The 21,687-nt window shown below is 32.9% G+C and overlaps 2 protein-coding genes across 6 annotated transcripts; both read right to left on the reverse strand.

Moving 5' to 3' along the window:
• Nucleotides 1-1,234: 1,234 nt before the first annotated feature.
• LOC130825987 (UPF0481 protein At3g47200-like) lies at nucleotides 1,235-2,923 on the reverse strand. The gene is made up of 2 exons (XM_057691449.1): nucleotides 2,735-2,923; nucleotides 1,235-2,638 (listed from the first exon to the last, which is right to left on the reverse strand). Exons 1-2 carry the CDS (start codon nucleotides 2,921-2,923, stop codon nucleotides 1,271-1,273), a joined length of 1,557 nt encoding a protein of 518 aa, XP_057547432.1. The 3' UTR covers nucleotides 1,235-1,270.
• Nucleotides 2,924-6,059: 3,136 nt separating this feature from the next.
• On the reverse strand, nucleotides 6,060-17,763 carry LOC130825516 (membrane protein of ER body-like protein). Of its 5 annotated transcripts, none has more exons than XM_057690782.1 (25): nucleotides 17,379-17,763; nucleotides 14,978-15,574; nucleotides 14,847-14,903; nucleotides 14,083-14,133; nucleotides 13,893-13,952; nucleotides 13,719-13,757; nucleotides 13,571-13,615; nucleotides 13,362-13,412; nucleotides 13,229-13,276; nucleotides 13,082-13,111; nucleotides 12,948-12,995; nucleotides 12,750-12,830; nucleotides 12,280-12,330; nucleotides 12,122-12,160; nucleotides 11,871-11,918; nucleotides 11,129-11,173; nucleotides 10,888-10,935; nucleotides 10,684-10,764; nucleotides 9,919-9,969; nucleotides 9,511-9,612; nucleotides 9,375-9,422; nucleotides 9,224-9,274; nucleotides 8,353-8,598; nucleotides 8,131-8,192; nucleotides 6,060-6,800 (listed from the first exon to the last, which is right to left on the reverse strand). In XM_057690782.1, the coding sequence occupies exons 1-25, from the start codon at nucleotides 17,686-17,688 to the stop codon at nucleotides 6,372-6,374; spliced, it is 2,718 nt and encodes a 905-aa protein (XP_057546765.1). In that variant the 5' UTR covers nucleotides 17,689-17,763; the 3' UTR covers nucleotides 6,060-6,371. The 5 variants fall into 5 exon arrangements, with proteins under 5 accessions (XP_057546765.1, XP_057546764.1, XP_057546766.1 ...); XM_057690781.1 differs by having other exon boundaries at nucleotides 6,065-6,800; nucleotides 10,888-10,941; nucleotides 17,379-17,762; XM_057690783.1 differs by lacking the exon at nucleotides 13,082-13,111 and having other exon boundaries at nucleotides 6,069-6,800; nucleotides 10,888-10,941; nucleotides 17,379-17,762.
• Nucleotides 17,764-21,687: the final 3,924 nt, after the last annotated feature.

Consider the following 21,687-nt stretch of genomic DNA (forward strand, 5'->3'; position numbering starts at 1 on the left):
TCTTCTTTTAAGAGTATGGTATATTTTCTCTTAATCCTCCTATTCACATCAAATGCTCCATTTTTCATTTGGTCATCATTTTCCTTTATATATGACTTATGTGATCCAATTATTTGCACAATTATTATTAAATTATCATTTTTTCCTTATCTTTCCTTACTAACTCCTACCATGTTGTCCTTCTCTTTTTCTTGAAATTATTATTAAATTAAATAGAACATTTAATTAGAATAAAAAGGATTAGTGTAAAATAATCATTAGTGGATTTAAAATAATAATAGTCGATATCAAACTAAATGACTAAAAACTTATCGTCTTAAAATCAAATCTTATATTAGTTAGAGTATATATCACTTTTTTAAAAGTAAGGCCATGTCTTTGATTTTTGCTGCCCTTTTGATTACAATCCCTCGTTCTACCATGCACTAAAAAAATGATTAATGAAAAACATTTGAGTTTAGTCAAAGTAAAAACAATAATATTTAAAAACATAAAAGACGCACCAGCAACGGGATCTGTCTCCAAAAAATTGATCCTATAACTTTTCACAGGTTCAACTCTGAGAGTAGGTTGTATTGAAGTTAGAAATGTTTAGGGGCGGGTTTAGGTAGATTAGCGAATTGAGTATACTATGTTAAGGAATCAATTTAATTAGGAGTGTTTAATGGATCGGGTTGGATAAAGGCCCTTTAAATTTAAAATGGGCTTAAAATAAAGCCCGGCCCGTCCCAATCCGACCCATTTTCATTACTAAAAATTATTTTAATCCTCATTTATCAACTTATAACAATTAAATTATCATTTATAATAATTAAATTGAAAAAAGATTAATAATACTCATTGACATTGTAATTTGTACTATTTAAACAATACATTAATTATGCAATTTATAAAGGCTCCTTTTCGACCCTTATTAAGTCCTTTTATAGCCCGCTTCATTTTAATTATAGTAGAGCCTGTTTTAGGCCCGGCCCATTTTTAGCCCGACTCTTACAAAGCTCTTCTAAAAATAGACCAGATAAAGGCTCAAAATGGAGACTCGGCCCATAACACCCCTAAACTCAACCAAAAGCTCAAACTGATAATTGAGTTACATACTCTAGCATTTTCACAATGCATTTGTCAAATTACAATATTTGTTAACATAGAAACAAATTCATTTAAGCTTGAAAAGCACACACTAATTTAGAAATATAAGTTCTCTTGTGCAACACACTAGATTAGTGATCTGATAGAATATATAACATATCTTGATGCTTCAACATTAAGTTTAAAATTCTGGTTGAGTTGGTTCTTTGACAGAATTGTTAGGAAAAACAACCCCATTAATGAAGCTTAAAGCAGACCAACTTGTATCCTTAACACCCTGAATAGGATGAAGAAGGAACCTATGAAGCCCAAACCATAATCCCGTCCTACCCTTATAATACTTTTCTTGAGCATCGATTATATCACAACTCGTCTGCAAAACCGTAAGATAAATCATCAAAAGTGCAGCTAATGTCGAAATCCCAACCCACAAATTAGTAAAATAATCATGTTTAAGTCTAGTCTTAACCTTAATCAACCAACGGCCAGAATACAAATTAATACTTTCTACAACGTCACATAAATAAGACTCGTTACCATCATATTCGACTTCGACGCAAAGATTATTAACAAGTTTAGCCACTTGTTTGTTGCTCCCTAAGGAGTGTTGTATCACGCCTTCGTAGTGCATTAGTCCAACATCGTCAGCAGAGTTAATGAGCTTGTCGAGGAAGAATAAGTACGCTGTCATATCAGGCTTGCAGTCGTGGTGGCACTGCTCGTATGCGACAATATTCCTTAAGACACTGCCTGTATGATTGTCCATCTGCAATCCGGGTATCCTTAACACCCCATTCTTGAACTTTATGTCGAGTAATTGGGTGTCCTCACGCACGCGTATCTTGATACCAGACTCTTTTAGCTCTGTTATTGACCTATGCATATGAGGTTCTTTACCTCTATTCGCCTTTCGAAGGCTCAGACTCGAATGAAAAACATCCAAAAGGTGATGATAACACTTATCTTTGTTACTAGTGGTTAAGTCCATAATGCATTGTTCTAGAACATTCTTTTCTCTTCTCATTAATGGGTTAATGAAGTTTAGTACAAGTCTTTCAAGTGATGTTTCCTTGTTTGAATTTGATCGTGTTTCCTTGTAAATTGTCTTAAGGACAATCATAGGTAGTTGGTTTTCGAGAGTGATTAGATCACGACGAACAACAGGTAACATCCATCTCTTAGGGAGAAGGGATAAACAAGAATTGAAGTCGTTTTCGTTAAGTTCTTTAAAGAGATGAACAATAAAACACCCATCAAGAAGCATCATTTCTACAAACTTTTCACTACTCAATCCAATTTCTTCGGAATAAGACTCTCGAACATCATGCTCGATGCTATGTAGTACTGAAATCAGCTTATCGACACTAATTTTATGCGTACCTGAGTTACCAATAAGACTATTTAAAGCGAGCAATTTGAGCTGCTCCGAAGCTTGCAAGCTAGGCGAACCATGATGGTACGGGCCAATTGATATGAAATGAGGCTCGTACGATTTTGCATCGATCTTGCGTAGCTTGGCTGGGACACGGTATATGCTGACTTTCTTTTTCTGATCTTGCTGTCCTACTTCTTTCATTTTCTGTTCTAGATAGGTACTCAAATTTGTGCTACTCGCACCCGATTGAGGCTCTTCATGCTTGTCGACACGCAACGATGATCGATGGGGTTGCGGGTGGTGTTGTATTGCCTTCATTTTCTCTTTTAAAGACTCAAACATGTTTGTGTTGCTAGAAGTTACAGACCTATTTTCTGATAACAGGGATTTTGAACATGATTGTCTAGAATATATTGGGAATTTTTTCAAATGTAGTGTAATGGATTTGTTTCTTAACATCATGTAATTTGAGATTAGTGTAGAATGATTGAAAATTGGAAAGGATTTATTGGAATTTGGTTAAGTATAAGAAGATCATTAAGAAGTATGCAGCATTGAGATTTCAACGCTTTGATATAGTACAACATGTAAAAATTTACAAGTCAGTATCTAAAGTCGTCTTTATATTATTTTTTTTTTTTACTGAATATGTGAGATCATTGTTTAATACATGTAGGACCCACCAGGTCAGGACTATTAAGTACTACTGGTAAATTATTTGAGTACTATAATATATTAATAAACGTGAACATAGTATCGAATAAGATTAGAATTTAATATTCACTTCTATTCTCTTTAATTGTCTCATTTAATTTTGGCACATTTGCTAATGCACGTTTTTTATTTTAAATATCTCTAATTGTGCTTGAGTAAAAATTATAAAAAATTAATATTAATAAAATTTACAATAAGACGAATTAAACAAGATCCCACATGATTATGTAGTAACTTATAGATTAAGAATAAATCTCATAATAAAAATAACTGACGAATAGTGTTAAAAACCAAATAAGACAAGTAAAGCTAACAGAACGAAGTATGTCATAACTAGGGATGGTCATGGGGCGGGTCTGAAGCGGGTCTGGCCAGACTCGGATTCGGACCCTTTTATTTTTTTTGGATCCGGACTCTAAGGGTCTAGAATTTTCAGACCCGGACCCTACGGATCTGACAGGGTCTAGGGTCCTTAATGGGTCTTATACAAAACCTCTTTGATTTGTCAAAATTGAACCTTTTTCGAGTCTTTTTGTATTTTTGTAAGCAACTTATTATCGTATTACAAACACTTGTTCGAGTCCATGAAATTCAAATACAAAATAATTACTCAAACGTAAAAACACTTGTCTAAATACATAATTAAAAATCAAATATAAAAGACTAAATGAGAAACATAGTTTATATTCCATAACATTAAAAATTAAAAATTACAAAGAGAAATTAGGGTTACTGGAGTAGTGGAGTTTAGGGCTTTAGGCTTTATTTACTGCTTTAGTTTAGACTTTAGGAAAAAACATGTTTTCAACTTTTCATTATATTAGAAATAAATTAAGAAATCAGAAATTTAAAATATAAAATTTAAAAGTTTAGGGTCCAGGTCCGGATTCGCGTCTTCACCTTAGGACCCGGACCCAGACCCGTCAAATTTTTTTAAGATCCAAACCCGGATTCGGATCCAATGGGTCTAAAAAATTAAGACCCGGACCTTTAAAAAAGAGGCGGGTCCAATAGGGTCCTGGACCCATGACCATCCATAGTCATAACTCAAAAATGATTCGATATGAAAATACCATAAAACATGGTCAAATTTATCCCTAATTATTTCAACCCTTTTTCTTAATTTTAGGGACTTGAGTTTTGTATTTTGAGTTGGTATTTCTTGGTTATAGTATTAAAATTGGTATATTGATCATTGACAATAAGTTAATATTTTCTTTAAAAATAAAAGTATCTTATATTATAATTATTGAAAAATATTGATTATATATATAAATTTCTAAAAATCATTGACATGTTGGGTGAAACCGACCCAAACTCGACAGGATTGGAGGCAAAATAGATTCGACCTGACATAAAATATGTCCAATCGATCATTTTGACAGATCTACGTAATAGGTTGAAGGTCATTTTGCAACATCTTTTTGAATAATTTTCCACTCCGTCCAATTCAATTTAGTTGTTTCATTTCATTTTGACATACGTTAATTTACTTATTCAAGTCTTAACATCTCTAATTTACAAAATTAAAATTATAAAAGGTTAATATTAATAATTGATACATTCACATGAATCAAATAAGATTCATATTGACTATGTTTAAATTTATAGATAAATAATAAATACAAATTAAGAGTACTGCATCAAATTTTATTTATGTAATGCAAAGTAATAGTTTTTCAAAATGTCATTTGATAAATGCAATTATTTGCGCTTATTGATATCGTTTTATTTCTTTATGATGTTTGTTGTTATTGATTTTGTACTTATTTTGGAAGATATATGCCACTCTACTCATTTTGGCTATTTATGTTGATTTTGAGTGATTCTGATTATTTTTAGTTTCAATTTTATATATTTTCTTGGAATTACTATTTTGATTTGTTACGCATTCGCTTAAAATAAACTAGGAATCTCAATAGTTGATGTGTATGTATATGAGTATATATTGATGTGGTGCATATTGGTATCAAGTATGTGTCCTTCTCGATACCAACATTCACCACATAAATACTCATGTACAAACCCATCAACTATTATATGTATATGTGTATAAACACATCAACAATTCAGATTATGAGTTTATTTTTATTGATAAACTGAAAATTTAATTGATAAATATCATTATAACTTTATGTTACTTTTAATTTTGGATATTTTTTTCAATTAATTAAGTCAAATTAGTAAAATACAATAATTTTATTATATTTTTTATCCTACCTTATTAAAAATCCCTAATATTTTAACGGTCGGAAGAATCAAGTGAAGTCAAATGACCTCATAGCCTACTATGTGCCTCTGCCACTAGAGAATCAAATGCACACAACCGTACCTTTATTAGTGATAACCTTAACAAGATTTTTTTCAATTGCTTCAAAATTGTGTAAAAGGTAAATATAGCCAATAAATTAAAGGAAAAATTACCTAGAATAATTTAACCTTTTTATAATTTTTTTACAATAATCCCATATACTGATTAACTATAAATAATCTCAACTTTAAGAAATATTTTCCTAAAGTAAACCCGATAACCGGATGATATGTTATAGCAAGTTTTTTTAGAAAAAAAAGATAAATTAAAATATAATGTCGAAGAAAAATGTAAACAAAATGTTGAAAAAAATTTATAATTCTTTTATTATTCAGAATTTTTTATGTAAACTTTTTAAATTTTTCTCTAATTTTAAATTAATTTTCAGTTTATTTTTTAGCGAATTACTTGCTATAGTAGGTTATCGGGTTACTCAAACTTACTCTAGGAAAAATACCCCCTAAAATTGGGATTATTCATGGTTAATCTATAGGTGAGATTATTATAAAAAAATCATTGAAAGATTAGATTATTCTAGATTAATTTTCCAAAATTAAAACAAATATTTGATCAATCTAATCAATTCTTTTTTTGGTGCATTGATTTGAGAGCCACAAAAGTCCTAATATAGTCATAACATAACGAACATAAAACATTGTGTCTTCCTCCATATAAAATTGTTAGCAAATGAAACAATAATTTGCTTAACAGTTTCTCAAGCAAGCAATCCCTTTTTATTATGTAAAACCATAATTATGCTACAAAGAATCATAAAACTTCATCCCAAACCCTCTCCCAAGATCATCAATAGTATTACAAAATAAAGCCACAAAAAAGAAAACGGAAAAAAGAAAACGAGGAAAAATTCTATGTGAAAACAAATCAATATGCCGACCATGCGCCATTTACTGCTCCGGCTCCAAGAACACGCGGAGCTCTATAGTCGAACACACCGAGTTTTTTAAGTAGCATGTTAATGAGATCACCAGCCACATATGTGATCCCGGAGACCATAAATCCCATACTTACATAAATGAAGACTGTTGAAAAGTACGGCTTAGGAGACTTTTGGACGTATGCCTTCCCTATAGAAAGGATAGTAATGCAAACAAGTGAAGCAGCTGCGAGTGTTGCGAGTTTATAGTCCTTGTTATCGCTCTTACGAAAGGTAAACCCATATATGATCGGGGACATTAGACCAAAAACAAGATAGGATAACACGGACACAAATGCATGCAGCACAAAGTGCCCTGCCCTCCCTAGCTGCTCCGAATAACGCTCTGTTCCTTGTTCATGTTTTAGCTCCTTTAGCTGCATGGTGAGAAAACAAATGATTCATGAGACGTAGTCCATGATTAAATGGCATATAGATTTAGCGATATATTTTAAGGGGTTGTTTGGTATAAGAAGTGGAAAGGTAATGGAAAGGGAATGTGTTACGAGGAGTAAAGGTATTCTTAAGTGTTATCGTTAATTGTTGTTTGGTACAAAAAATGTAAGGGAATGAAAAAAAAAGGAAGGCAAATGCATCATCCCTGTCATTTTCTCAATACCATATTTTCCTCAACCTCCACCAATCCCAAACCCACATAAGCCAATAATGTAATATCCACAGCACCATAAAACAATTCAATTAGCTCTTTTTTTTTCTTTTATTTTTTCTAAAATTTCATTTAGAGTTGAAACATGTTCAAATAAATCAATCATCAACTCTTTAATTGCCTTAATTTTAATTGTACCTGTTTTGATTTTGATTGTAATTTTCACAAAAGAACATAAATAAAAAAAATTAATCGAATGCCTCGATCTTCCATAAGTTCAAAGTAAAATCAAGTTGGTCGGCCACAACATTTAATACAAATCCATGATGAAACAAACACGAAATCAGAATACAAGGGATGATTGCACTGCCATAACTCAGAGTTCAAAAATGTTACTGGTGGTAGAGGGTCGGTAACAAAGCAACGGTAATGGTTACCTCTATTTAACGGATACCGTTACCTTTTTGACTAAAAAAAAAATGTAATGGATTATGTTTTTTGAATCTGTTTCCTACCCTAATTTTTGACATACCAAACACCTCCTATATAGACTAGAGTTTGTCTTAAATTAGGCTGAACTTATTGTGAATGTCAACAGATTATTGGGGAAATCGGAAACACAAGGTGGATGGTGAGAATCCATACAGGCAAGGGGAGCTGAGGGAGTTAATCCTTTATTTAGATGGTGAGAATCAAACCACAGCTACAAGGGTGAAAAAGAAAATTCTGCAACTACTAGGCTAACCTATGATTCTCTAAATAATTTTACTTGTTAATTTATATTTGTCATGGAAAAATGTAGTCTCAAGGTGGATTCATCTTGCATAATGTCAAGGTGATTCCTCGGATCTCTTTTTCTTGTACTAGAGCAAAGATTTTTAGCATATTCAGGATCTAACAACTTAATCCTAAAATGTATTGGTAAAAGTATCAGTCACGAATTATACGAAATTGATTGAACAAGGTCAAGGTTTCATAATTATCTGGTTTTTGAGATCCAAACTTTTTGACACAAAAGTTATGGTCTAATTGAGATATATCGACGATATTATGCTTATCAAAAGTAGAATTGATACTGATAAAGGTCAATGGTTACTTACGTTATGAAAAAGAACAATGAATCCACCAAAGACGTTGGCAAGTCCCAAAGCTACAATATTTACTGCAACAAAAGATAACGCAAGATTAATGGTTACGAAGCATTAGTATAAACAAATTTGCAAAGTCCATGGTTGAATACAAATTTCAAGCACAAACGGATAGTTCAACAGAAATCAATAGGACTCAGGTGCAATAAAATTGATAAAAGTCGGGAAACTCACAAGTGGTCGCATCTCCACCGGCTGCAGAAGAAATAACGCTTAAGCTGGTGATGCATTCTAGGAGACCACCATATACAATGGCTTTCATTATGTCGACACCAGCTCCGGGTCTTGGTGGTTCACTTGGTTGTCTGATGAGGGGTGTCTTATTGTCTGTTAAAGGTTGCGGTTCAGACGTCGATGCACCGGGCTGTGTAACTAAAGGTTGAGGCTCATGCACATCGGGCACTTGTATGATCACGTCTCCTGTATCATTATAATATTTTGAGTCAATGCTATTAAAGGATTTAGAGAATGTTCTGTTAGAGCATATAACATATCATGGGGCCTCAACCATAAGCTTAAGCTTTTAATTGAGTTGGTTCCTTGACATGGTGTCTGTTAGAGTATATAAAATATCCTGGGGCCTCAACCAAAAGCTTAAGCTTATGGTTAAGGCCCCAAAATATGTTATATACTCTAACATATTCTCCCAACTTCTTTTCTTCAATTTAATTATTACCATCACTTTCACTCTTACATTTTCACTGCTCAGCATAGTGCAAAAACAAGGTCGCATCACTCTAACATGTTATATACTCTTACATCGAAATATAGGCCGCATTGACCGCAAAAACATTTGTATTGATTGCATACCCATTTTACGACCATAGCGACGACAGTGACTGAAACTGTCTTTTTTCACTATGCTGCTCATTAAGTTCAGTTATAGTAAGTCAAAAGTTCTTTTTATTTTAGTTCTAATTAGTTGACGGGAGCAGGACCTTCTTCCACCCAACCCACAATTCATATGTATACCAATAGCTTCATACAAGATCGAGAAGAAAAAATAGAATCATAAACTAAGACTTCAGATGAAAAAAGACGGTACCTTTCGGAGGAGTTGAAGGAGCTTCTGGTTGATCAGGTGGTGGTGGTACGTCTGCATTATTGCGCACACAAGCAGATTATACAACTTATTAATAGTTTGTTTATATGGAAATTGAATCATGCAACTGAGTTTCTAAAGAGCCGAGAGGTACCTTCATCAGGAATTTTGGGATATATGGATTTAGGTGGTACTGGTTGTTCTGCATCGTTTCCGAATTAAATACAAGTTAGTCTTGTACTTAATATAATTAACTTATAGACAAAGGAGAGGTCTGGAGAAGGCCATACCTGATTCAACTATTGTAGAAGGTGGAGGAATAACAGGTAATATTGTATCTGCATCGGATGGTGTTAAAAGAAGATTTGTGTCATCTTTTTGGACTTCTGTACCTGCATAGTAGAAACTTGTAACAATAAGCCTCGAAAGCAAACACATTTCTATAATCCATTTACATATGTAGTAAACTAATCCATAACAACCATGCCAAAGCCTTGATCCTAATATATGGGATCTGCTACATGAATCAAAAACCAAATTTTTAGGAAATTAAATAAGATAAATTAGTGTATATTTATTTCCTAATACAAATCAATGAAAAAATCGTCGATGACTAGATTATACTTTTTCTGTCCCTATATAATACTAATGCGTAAATGGTTCTAGTCAGACTGTAGGAGTATGAAAAAGAAATGTACCATCCTCCATTGTTTGTGAAGGTTTAGACTCCAGCGAGAGTACTGGCTCATCTGTATATTATAGAATTGTTAGAATAAGAGGCTTATAAAATTTTGATTATGCGGCTAATATGCTAGTGTACATTAATCTGTACAGTCCGCTTCATGTTAGGAACTCAAAACCTTACAGAGAAATTCTATGGCTCGAATCTTTAGTGTTCTCTTATTTATTACCTGTGTCTACTATTTAGGCAGAATGCCATCACCTATTTTTACTAAAAAACTGAAAGAAACCCCAAAAAAAAAAAAGAAAGTGAGATATAAGAAGAAGAGTAAGAAGAGGGAGTCACTGAAGAAGATCCTTCTACTTCCCTTTTTTTGGAAGAAAAGGAGGATCGGGACAAAATCCTAATCGATGAAATGGAAAAGATCCGAGTGAATGGAAAGGACAAAACAAAGGATGAATTCCACTTGCCCTTAGAAGAAGCATGCTATAAAAATAGTCCAACTTCTTATTCTGGGAATCAAGCTGACTCCTGAGTGTTAGAGGATGTCCGTTCAATTCAAAAGCTAGGATGAATTTACAATTAACTATTAGTAATAACAATACTAATAAAAAGGGATTTCAGTAGCTCAAAATTTTATTGCACTGGGGAACTTCATCCTCGATACAGATAAAACAAAGATGGAATCAGATTTATTCCAAAAAAAACCATTCTACTTATTTGTATAATTCATTTATTAAGGTTCTTTGATCACAAAAATGGTTTGTAAATGACACTCTACCTGGTTTCGTCGAAGGCTTTGCTTTAGCTTTATCCTTGGAAAGCTGGCAGCAATTCACGAACCATAATGGAAAACTTGTTCCTGTCGGTAAAAAGATGGTTAGGCTTAACACATAAACGGTCAATCCTAGACATGGTTGTGCAACCGCAATGTACTTCAGGGTGGTGAGCCAGCACTAAGCATAAAACAGAGAGAGTGAGGTACCTTCTACAGATGTTAGATCAGGTATCTTATCAGTAGGTACTTGATTTTCTGCATCTTTACATAAAAAAATACGTCTGTTAATATTTTTGTTCGAGAGACTGGGATCATAATGCTGACTCATTAGAGAAGAGAGACTAGAGAATTGCTAGCATCGGTTTTCATGGGATCATAAAAGAAATAGCCATAAGTCTGCCATAACCTAACTCATTGGCTAGAGAAAAATACGGGATAGAAGACATACCGTAACCAGGTGTTTTGACAGGTTGAGTCTCTGGTGGAGAGATATCTGCATCAAATCATCACTTTCAGTTTTGTAAAATAAATGAATTGTTTAATTGAAGTGGTGATTGTATAGAAGACCATGCTAATTGGGGAGTTAATTAAGGGAAGTGATCCCAACTCACTTTTGGGAGAAAAAAGGCGGATAAAATTGTCAAATGAGTTCCTCGAAAGGAAATGATTCTCTTATTCAGAACCCCAAAAAGATTTGTGACACACTTTCAAAAGATGGTATTACAATGAAAAGGACTCCTATGTCATAAGTGGAATTTTCCTAGCATGAACAAGTTTATAGCCCAAAACAAGAGAAAGCAATATACTTCCGTCAGTAGGTTTCTCTCACAATGTTGTGATGACACATGGAAATGTTACAGTATATAACATATACTGGGGCCTCAACCATCAGCTTAAGCTTTTGGAACAGTTGGTTACTTGACATGGTATCAGAGTCAACTGACAAGAGGTCACGGGTTTGAATCTCAACCACCTCTCATTTAAAGTGAAATATATAGCCCCAGGTATGAGGAGGGCCTGTGCTGCATCCACACTCTTAACCTAAAGGGCTCTTATGTGATGGGGCGTGTTAGAACGTATTACATATCCAGGGGCCTCAACCAAAAGCTTAAGCTGATGGTTGAGGTCCCTGGATAATATAACTGGAATTCGTTTAATAGAGACAGAAATGTATGTACATATAGTGCTACCTTTCTTAGGTGCTGCAGGAGGTTGCTGTTCTGGTGGTAGCTCGGTTTCTGCAAAGTCAACAAAGGAAATTATTATAAGCCATTATATGAGAGTCAGGATCTTAGGCAGAATTTATGGGTCTGCAAAATTATAGCAACAAATAGTAATGCTTCAATTTGATGAGCTTACAATCGGAACGCAACGTCAAACTAAAAAGTAAAACAAATGAAAGGGTTGAGGGTGGTGGTGGCGGTGGAATGGCATGCATTACCAGATTTATATACAGGAGTCTGAGGAGGTACTGGTAAGTCTGCATCATCAAAAAGTAAAATCCATCAATTCTACGAGCTGGAAACCTACTTAATACGTAGGACTAAGGAAAAGTCGAAGTTCGTTTAAACAGAGCTTTAACAGAACTTCGAATATTACCCTTCGATGGTGCTAAAGAAGATTTGATCTCTTCAATTGGAAGCTTGGTACCTGCACCAAAATATGCAAGGCTTAGCTTCATAAACATTGGTTTCTCGACTCACCCATGCTCTAAGTTACTTGGACTCGGGTACTGATTTAGGGTATTGGTACGTGTCCAAGTGTCGGATACGTCTAAATATTCAATTATACGCTTAAAATGAAGTGATTAAGTGCCATACCAATGTCCGAGCATCAAGGATCGGACACGGGTGCATAATACAAAATGAAGAGTTCGAGTAACATAGCCCATGCTAATTAGGAATAACAGTTGTCATGCGAACTTGGTAACATCTTAAAATAGCAAAACGGAACGATCAACTCCCTTTCTAATACATACTTTTCAAAAACTTTAGTCATAAAAATTACTAATATTTTAAAAAACATAGGCAAAATAAATTATTTGAAAGGTTTGATGGTCAATAGTGTACCTGTTCTTGGTGCATGCTTGATGTTGTTACTAGCAGGTTGACAGCAAGTGAAAATCCACATTGGTAAATTATTCTTTTCGGCTGCCAATAAAGAACCATAACTCAATCACTCAAATACTAATACAGATTTCAAAACCAAGAGGCACAACAAGGAGGGTCGTCAGTGACCGTCAGATATATATAGATATACTTGTATACCTTCTTCAGGACTTACAGGAGGTAGAGGAGCTGGTGGGTTTGCGATTTCTGCATATTACAACAAGATCAAATTTGAGCCTTCAATCAAATGAATGAAAAATCTGTCCTACTAAGTGACAAGAAAAAGATGGTACCCTCAACAGGTCCAAAGGAAGGTGGTAAGTCTACATAAACATTGAAAGAAAAGGAAATTAACCTCCTATACCTTACAATATGAAAATCATGATACTTAGTCATAAAAAAAATATAAAAAAAAAAAGAGCAAAGAGAGGAGGAATTACCAGAGTCAGGTGCTATAGGGGGTTGAAATTTGGAAGGCAACGGTGTATCTGCATTAGTAAGTAGATATACTATCAAGACTCTAATATTGGCTTTGACTACTTGAGATGTCAAAGCACGAGGAGGAAAATTTACCATGAGAAGGTGTCGAGTGAAATTTACTGTCACCAGGAGGGACATCCGTAGCTGCATAGGAAGAATGAAATAGTGAACATACTTAAAAACTCTCTTTTCGGGATCCTTTCAAAACAACTATTCTGCAGTTACCAACTATGCTATATATCAAGAACGGGTAACGCATACATGAAGGGGTACATATATTTGTACAAGGAGATGAACTTTACCAGTAGATGTTGTTGAAGGAATATCATTTTCTTTGCGCGGGACCTCTGCACCAGCAAAGTAAAATTTATTATAATCAGGTTCATAAAAAGGTGAATCCAGGATGCTTTCAGCAATTAAAATCCTTTTAAGTCATGGGGAGAAACGTACCCTCGTCTGAATTTGGTGGAGATTGCCCAGGCTTCGGCACTAATGTATAAGCAGAAAATTGAAAAGTTGAAAAAAGTTAACGAACTAGTAAGCCAATATAATAATTCTTATGTTACTCATTCATACAAACAATTACGCATATGGACATTGAAGGTTTAGTCGTTAGTAACGTACCAGGATCTTCTGGATGGTATGGCTGACAACAAGTCAGGATCCACAAAGGAAAAGCTGTTCCTGCAGTAGGATGGTTAGAAATTGAAATTATTCCAAAACAACCAGATCGATATGATAAGCCTGAGCTTAGAAAGTCTGCACTAGAAGAAGAAAAGGAAGACATTTGTTTGATGTCATCTGCCAAGGATACCTTTCCCAGTATCTGTTTTTGTTGGATCCATGTATTCATCCACTTGCTCATCTGCAATCCCATTAAACAAGAGTTTTAGAAATGGTGCACATTCCATACCATTGCTCTGGTACTACTCTTTTAGTTTCTATTGCTGTTTCCATCCCAATCTACACCTAAAAGCAAGACGGTTAGACTACCTAGTGGCACTGCATCACTAGGACCAATGTTACATGGACTCAGATAGTGATGTTGGATATTGGTACATATCCAAGTGTCAGATACGTCTAAATATTCAATTTTACGCCTAGAATGAAGTGTCTTATTGTCATACCAATATCCGAGCATCAAGGATCGGACACAGGTACGTGAAGCAAAATAAAGATTCCGAGTAACATAGATTAGGAATGAATTCCAAGTGTATTTAAAGAGTACCACCATATTTTAGTTCACACATGGATACAAATATCAGTAGCTTGCCTCAAAAAAGAGAAAACACAGAACACTCATTCTTATCAAGACCATTGTGGTTCTAGTTTGACTGACCAAGAAGGTAAGTCATAATACAGAAATTTTGGTTGTGAGTTGTGAACTTGGGTGCCTTAAATTTCATAAAAATGTTAGATTACATGGCACAAGCACCAAAGCTGTGTGAATGAATGCAACTGATTGAATATTATGGATAGATCCAAAGTCATTGCATTATTGGGTACTATTAAATCGATGCTAATTGCAATTTATAGTCACAAATCGAATTTTTCATCAGGGGGAGACCAGTACGTTACCAGGATGCAGAGTAACATCTTGTTTAGGTTTGAATCTCCAGCATAGAAAACCATCTCCTGTAAATTTTAATACAGTTGTTAGAACAATGGCAATCTATAATCACAAGGTTCTAACACGTTAACAATGATACCTTTAGGAAGGAAGATGTGGAAGCACGAAAAGCATGAGATGGCTTCAAGACGTTCATCAGGAGACCTTTCCGGCTTTTCAACTTGATCATTATCCAGCTTTCCGTCAACTAAATCAGGACGCACAGCAGTCAACCGACCAGTTTTGACCACTAAAGGCTCATCCTTGGGTAAATCTTGACGTTTCCTCTTTCTTCTTTTCAAAACAACCCTGTCTGTAATACACTTATTACAATTAGGGCAATACAAATCATGAGTTTTCTGCTCCTTTATCACTCGTTCAACGTCAAATTCTTCTCCTTCTGGTTCAACTTCCTCAAAATTGCCTGTTTCAACTATTTCAGTCTGGCCACTTACAATAAGAGTATTGTCCGCTATGTTTTCACCATTATATATCTTAGGTAGCACACCATTGACACCATTAGAGCTATCATCCAACAAGCTCTCCACATATTGGAGACCTACAGCAGTTTCTGGATTCTTGAAAAAATCAGAAGCAATAGACTTGTTATCTGTTTCCTCATCTCCTCCATTGCGCTCTGGAAGAGAGTACTCAACAACGCCAACTCCATTTTGCTTAATAGTGAATCCATTGCTATCTGTATTCAATAAGAAATCAAATGTCAACGATTCCTATGTTGAATGCAAGATAAGCAATATAAGGAAAATGCTATATGCATGCCCAAGGAGTAAGGATTGCATATAATAAGCTAAAATGAAATATGGAGCATTGACTGAACATGAATAACACCACTTGTGGCTTGACACTGGGTTTTTCCATAAATTCTCAAATCAATAACATTTTAGGAAATATATTTAATGCTCTACGACCCGTTTAGTTGTTTGTGTGAAGATATTCGAATGGTGATGAAACTCGCATCATTAAACTAGAGTATTTTTCTCACTATTTTCCATTACTACTAAATATAAACTTTCCATATTGTTGGAGTCTATGTTACTTGGACATAGGTACTGATGTTGGATACTGGTACGTGTCCAAGTGTCGGATACATCTAAATATTAATTTTACGCCAAAAATGAAGTGTCTAACTGTCATTCCAATGTCAAAGTATCAAGGATCGGACACGGTACGTAAAGCAAGATGAAGAGTGCGAGTAACATAGGTTAGAGTATATAATATGTCTTGGGACCTTAACTAAAAGCTTAAGCTGATGGTTGAGGTTGAGGTTGAGGCCTCAAGATATGCTATATACTCTAATATGCTCCCTCACACGAGAGCCCTTTGGGGTAGAAGTCGACTTTTCTTCAAGGGGCCCAAAAAGCTGATTTGGCCTTAAGTCATAAATCAAACGATAGAGATTAGAAGTAAGAGTTGAGCTGAATTTCTAAAATTGACTACCTAAAGCCGAATCGGCTTTTCTTGGCTGGTACGCGAAATTGCTATGATCTGTTTTTTATTCTTATTTCTATGTAAGTACTTTGTCGGGTATATGTTATAAATACACCAAACACAAAACTTGTATTACAGTTCTCCAATAGCTTGACAATTCTTCAAATAATAAACACACTAGGCCCAAGGGAATGTAGTCCACATTGGATAAACTTCGATAAATCTTTCGGTTATTAATTGTGGTGATTTGTGCTTTCTTGCATTAGATTTCTAATTGTTTTGATTTTGTGATTAAACCCATCAATAGCAGATTTTGCATTGATTTTGGGGTTTCAAGATTGATTGCTAGATTTTCTCAATTTCTTCAAACATCAAAATTCCTTCATTTGCAAATCAAAAAGAAAGGGGAGGAAATACAAGGAAGGGAGTTGAAAGGAAATATAGAACTACTCTATAATTGTGCTAAATAAATCCTTTTAACATTGAAAGGATTTGGAAGGAAAAACCTCTACCCTCCCCTCCCCTTCCCTTCCCTTCCTTTCCTTCCCAAAAAACAATCCAAACAAAATCTCAAGGAAATCAAACTATCAATAAAGAGGTAATTAACATTTATAGAAAGACTGGAAATTATACCAGAAAATGCAGGCATAATCTAAACAGAACATATTTCAAGAATCACCAACAGGAGTAAACTAATGCAACATTTAATCAGTGATCTAACCAAATTATAAAAGAAAAATTCAGCAACAATGGCAAATTCTTAATTAATAGTCAAAACATTCTCTGTTAACATTTATAAACAATGGATAATGCTTAATCAACAGTCAACACATTAAGAGACAAAAACAAAGCAAAAAGATCCCATCTTTGATACTGGGTAATGCTACAAAAATGCTAAAGAAAACCCCCAAAATTATGTGAAGTATCCTTGTTCTTGAGAAATATTCCATCTTTTTCTCAAAACCCACAAAAAAAAAAGAGAAAATAAAATTAATTAAGAGGCCCATTAAATAATTTGACTAAAAAAAACAAAGAAAAAAAATTGGGTCTACCTCCATTCTGAGCTACACTGATGGGCTCCTCAAAGTATGCCTCTTTTTCCCTACCATGAGACAAATCTAGCTCAATAGTTGTGGGATTTTCACCATTGGTAAATATATTAGCTGAATTACCATTAATAGTAGGATCATTATCCATAATTACAGACCCATGAAAAGAACTATCACTTGTAAAACTACTTTCACTGCTGGATGAAGTGTTGTTATTATTTGGTGGGTTAGGAGGATGAGAAGATCTTCTCCTAGGTTGCAAGTCTTCTACACCAATTGCTTCCTCTTCCTCTCTCTCATATGGGACCTCCATTAGCTTTCAAGAACAGTATCAATGGATAGAATAGTACTATTTTACTTGGTCACACATAATACATAGTAGTAGGAAATTGTAATATTTATATGCATTTTTTGGAATAATATAATAGTAAAATCTTTTGGAATGATGTATTTTCTTGGTTTTCTTATCCTTACTATATCTCTCATAACTCACTTTTTATGCAATAATAATTTTAATCATTTATGTTTTAAATTATGCTCAACTAAAAATTATAAAAGTTGATATGATATAAGTATGTAATTAGACAATTTAAACAATATTTTAGTTGACTATGAGGGTGTTTGGCCAACGGCTGATAGTTGATTATAATAGCTGATTTGACCAGCTGATTTATTAAATGGTTTAACCAGCTGATTTTGAACTCGCTGCTATGAGCAACTTGTTCAAAAACAACTTATTCATATCAATAAACTGTTTCAACCAACTAGCTCACCAAACGCTAGCATTAGCTGGTTTGTGACCACCCTACCTTCTATCTACATCAAAATATGTTAAAATTGTTTAATAAGCTAATTTGCTAAACATCTTCTATATTTCTTCTTATACATTAGTTGTAATATATAAATCAAACTTAAAATAAAAATGGTACCAGTAAGTAGAACATAGCGAGTATTTAGAATCAGGGCAGTATGAGTTAGATAGATCAGGTTTTTTGTGTGTGTAAACTCAAAAGAACCAAAATTAACTTTTCGCGCAGATCTTAATATAAACTTAAAATCAAATGACTTTTATTATGAGTTTTTAAAAATTCTAAAAAGTTGGTATTTAGTAAATACATATTGAAACAAATTTATCAAATATCATACGAATATGTTTTTTCATATAGATCGATGAAAAATCCTAGTCAAAATTTGATGCTAAAATTTGTAAATTCTATTTGAGAAGATCATATGAATGCGGAGGGAGTATTAAAATGGAGAAAAAGAATGAATATTAAGAATGACCTTACTAAAAGTGAAATTATTGAAAAACAACAATGCCAAAATGAGTAAAACAAATCAAAATAAAAAGTGGTGCTTCATTAAAGAAAAAAATATTTTCTCTATCCTATCAAATTTACACTGCTTTTCGTTTTAATCAATCCTACCAAATTTATCTCATTTTTATTTTTAATTATAGCTTATACATTTATTTTTAATTATCATTTACACATTTAAAAATATCATTTCATTTCCTTCACTTATTTATCGTACTTTTTCATAAAATATCATTTTATCTTCTATTTTTTATATTCCCATTAATTGTAAATATGTAGCCGTTATAAAAATGTTTGAAGAGAAGTGGTAACAACAATAATACCAACAAAAATCTTGCTTGTAGTGCAATTTTCTTTTTTGTCTTTAGAGAATAGTTAATAGTACTCCAAAGTGAAATGCTAAGTCAATGTCATTAATTATCATAATATCTTAAGTTTTAGCTGGCTTGATTAGGATTCTTGGTGTTGAAAATAATAAATGGGATGAGGGTTGTTGGTTAGTTTACTAAATTATTTAAGTCTTTATTTATAGTCAATGCTAAATTAAATATTTATATTGAATATAGGGTCATAATTAGGAAAAAAAAAAAAAAAAAAAAAAAAACTTAGTCTACACTGTAAAATAATCACAAACTTTCAATTAAATATTAATTGATGAGGAGATTTAATTTATTAATAAGTTTTCAATTCTTTTAACTCTGTAATAAAGAAAAATTGATTATTATTTCAGGTGAATAATTACAAATAAGATTTTAAATTCGATTTTCGCTATCATCTTTTAACTCTCACATATTCCCTCGACCGATCTTATAGTAAAAAAACATATGTAACAAAAGGATGGAACTATCGTATAAAATACCATATATGGTAAAAAAAATATAAATAAGATGATGAAAGTTAAAAAAAATTACTCATAAAATTCAAATGTATATTAAATAAAAATAAAAATAGAACTAATTAATAGATAATGATTGGACTACACTAGATATGTCAATTAAACTTCAAAAACTCAAAATCAACGTAATTTTGTTTTGAAGTCTTGTTTCTGTTGTATACGTATAAAGAGTGTGTGGGAAAATCCTTCTTATAAGGTGTGCCTCTTACTCATATTGATGCAAATTGAGAGTTTGGGGTTCTCTTTTTGTTTCCATACTTTTGAATATGTTTGTTCTGGATTAATGAAATAATTTTTATTTTTCAAATAAAAAATAAGACATTATTTTAGAGTCACATAATACAAGTTTAAACGGACGCATGCAAAGTGTAGTCATCATAGTCAGTTGATATCACTTAAATCTAAAATAAAATTAAGTAGTGCATGTAAATATACGTTACATGAGTAGGTTAGTATATTGCCTTCTACATAAGTGACCAGGGTGTGTAGCCTAGCAAACATTTTTTTTTATTTTCCATTTCGAAACCAAAATACCAAAAAAAATATCTCTTTAATTAAATAATTAAATATGTCTAGTTTATTTTGAGTCCCATACTAATCACATATAACATCTTCGTATATTGTATTGTTGTTTTAGGAATTGAATTGTTGTTTGTTTTAATTGTTTGTGCAATTTGATGTTGTTTGCTTAGATGTGGACATTAGGTACGATTATTAGTATTTGTGCTATTGGTGTTTTTAGCATAAATTTGGATTAAATAACCAATAATAAAACAATATTGAAAACTACTAAAAAATAATACTAATTAATTTTTATTATTATACTTTGAATTGGACATGTATTCTAAAAAATAAAGATATTATGTGCCACTTTAATAATATAAAAATTCTGCACAACCCAAGATTCTAATTTTTAAAAAAATTTTGACATTATTTTTTTTCTGTATTCGGTGCAGAACAAACAAAAAGGTGAAAGAAATGAGTAATTTTATTCATGAGTATTTCTAAGTATCTACGTCATAGTGTGAAATGTGTCATTGGTTAATTTTGATCTGAAGGAGAAAGACAGAAGCTACAAGGACAAGGGTGGGACTTGGGATGGACCAAGAATTAAAAATGTCCATCTCCATTTCTTTTCGAAAATTTAAATAAAATAAGATTATTTAACAATTTAATTTCAACAATAAGCTTTGTGAAAACTTAATTTTCAAAATAAGCGTCCGTATATCCAAATCTAGCCTTGGAGTAAGTCGTTGTTACTAACAGCGAAAGAAAAAAAAAAAATAAAAGTCATTAGTCGCTGTTACTAACAGCGACTTAGGGAGTTGACCAGTCAACTCCTTAAGTCGCTGTTAGTAACAGCGACTTTAAGGTTAATTGATCAACTCCTTAATCTCGTAAGTTGGAATGAAGAAGTAACTGATAACTGAAAACTTAAAATTCATTAAGTCGCTGTTACTAACATCGACTTAAAAAAAATTTTTTTTTTTTAAGTCGCTCCAAGGCTAAGTTTGAATGTACGGACGCTTATTTTGGGAATTAAGTTTTCACGAAGCTTATTTTTGGAATTAAGTTGTTAAAACATCTTATTTTATTCAAATTTTCTTTCTTTTCCTTAAGCGTTTCTACATCCACATAAGGAATTATTATATAATTTGTTTTTTATTTTTTTTTTGAATGAGACACTTTTGTTAGGATTGTGTAACCTTTGTTATTTGGTATTAAACCAAATTGAGATTTGGCTGCCGCAGTCTCTTTAGGATTTTTGGTTTTTGTTTTTAATTTTTGGTTGAGCGGTCAAATATAATATTTAATGAATAGTCTTTTTTTTTTTTTTTTTTTTATACTTTTTAAGCTAATTTTTAAGTTAAAGTCGATAATTAATTTTATCAAATTTCATATTTATTCTGCTATTTTTATCTTTTGTCCTAACCTTACTCTTACCGCTTTTTACTCTATTATGGATTATTGTTTCCTCCTTTTCCCATCGCTTTCATTCATCTCTTTCTTTCGTCAGAACATATAACATAAAAATTAAAAAAACCAAATAATAACTCGAAACAAGGGAAGACACGAGGAAAGATAATTTTTTTTGCTCCTG

Source organism: Amaranthus tricolor, chromosome 10 (genome assembly GCF_026212465.1).
Source record: "Amaranthus tricolor cultivar Red isolate AtriRed21 chromosome 10, ASM2621246v1, whole genome shotgun sequence".
Classification (NCBI taxonomy): domain Eukaryota; kingdom Viridiplantae; phylum Streptophyta; class Magnoliopsida; order Caryophyllales; family Amaranthaceae; genus Amaranthus; species Amaranthus tricolor.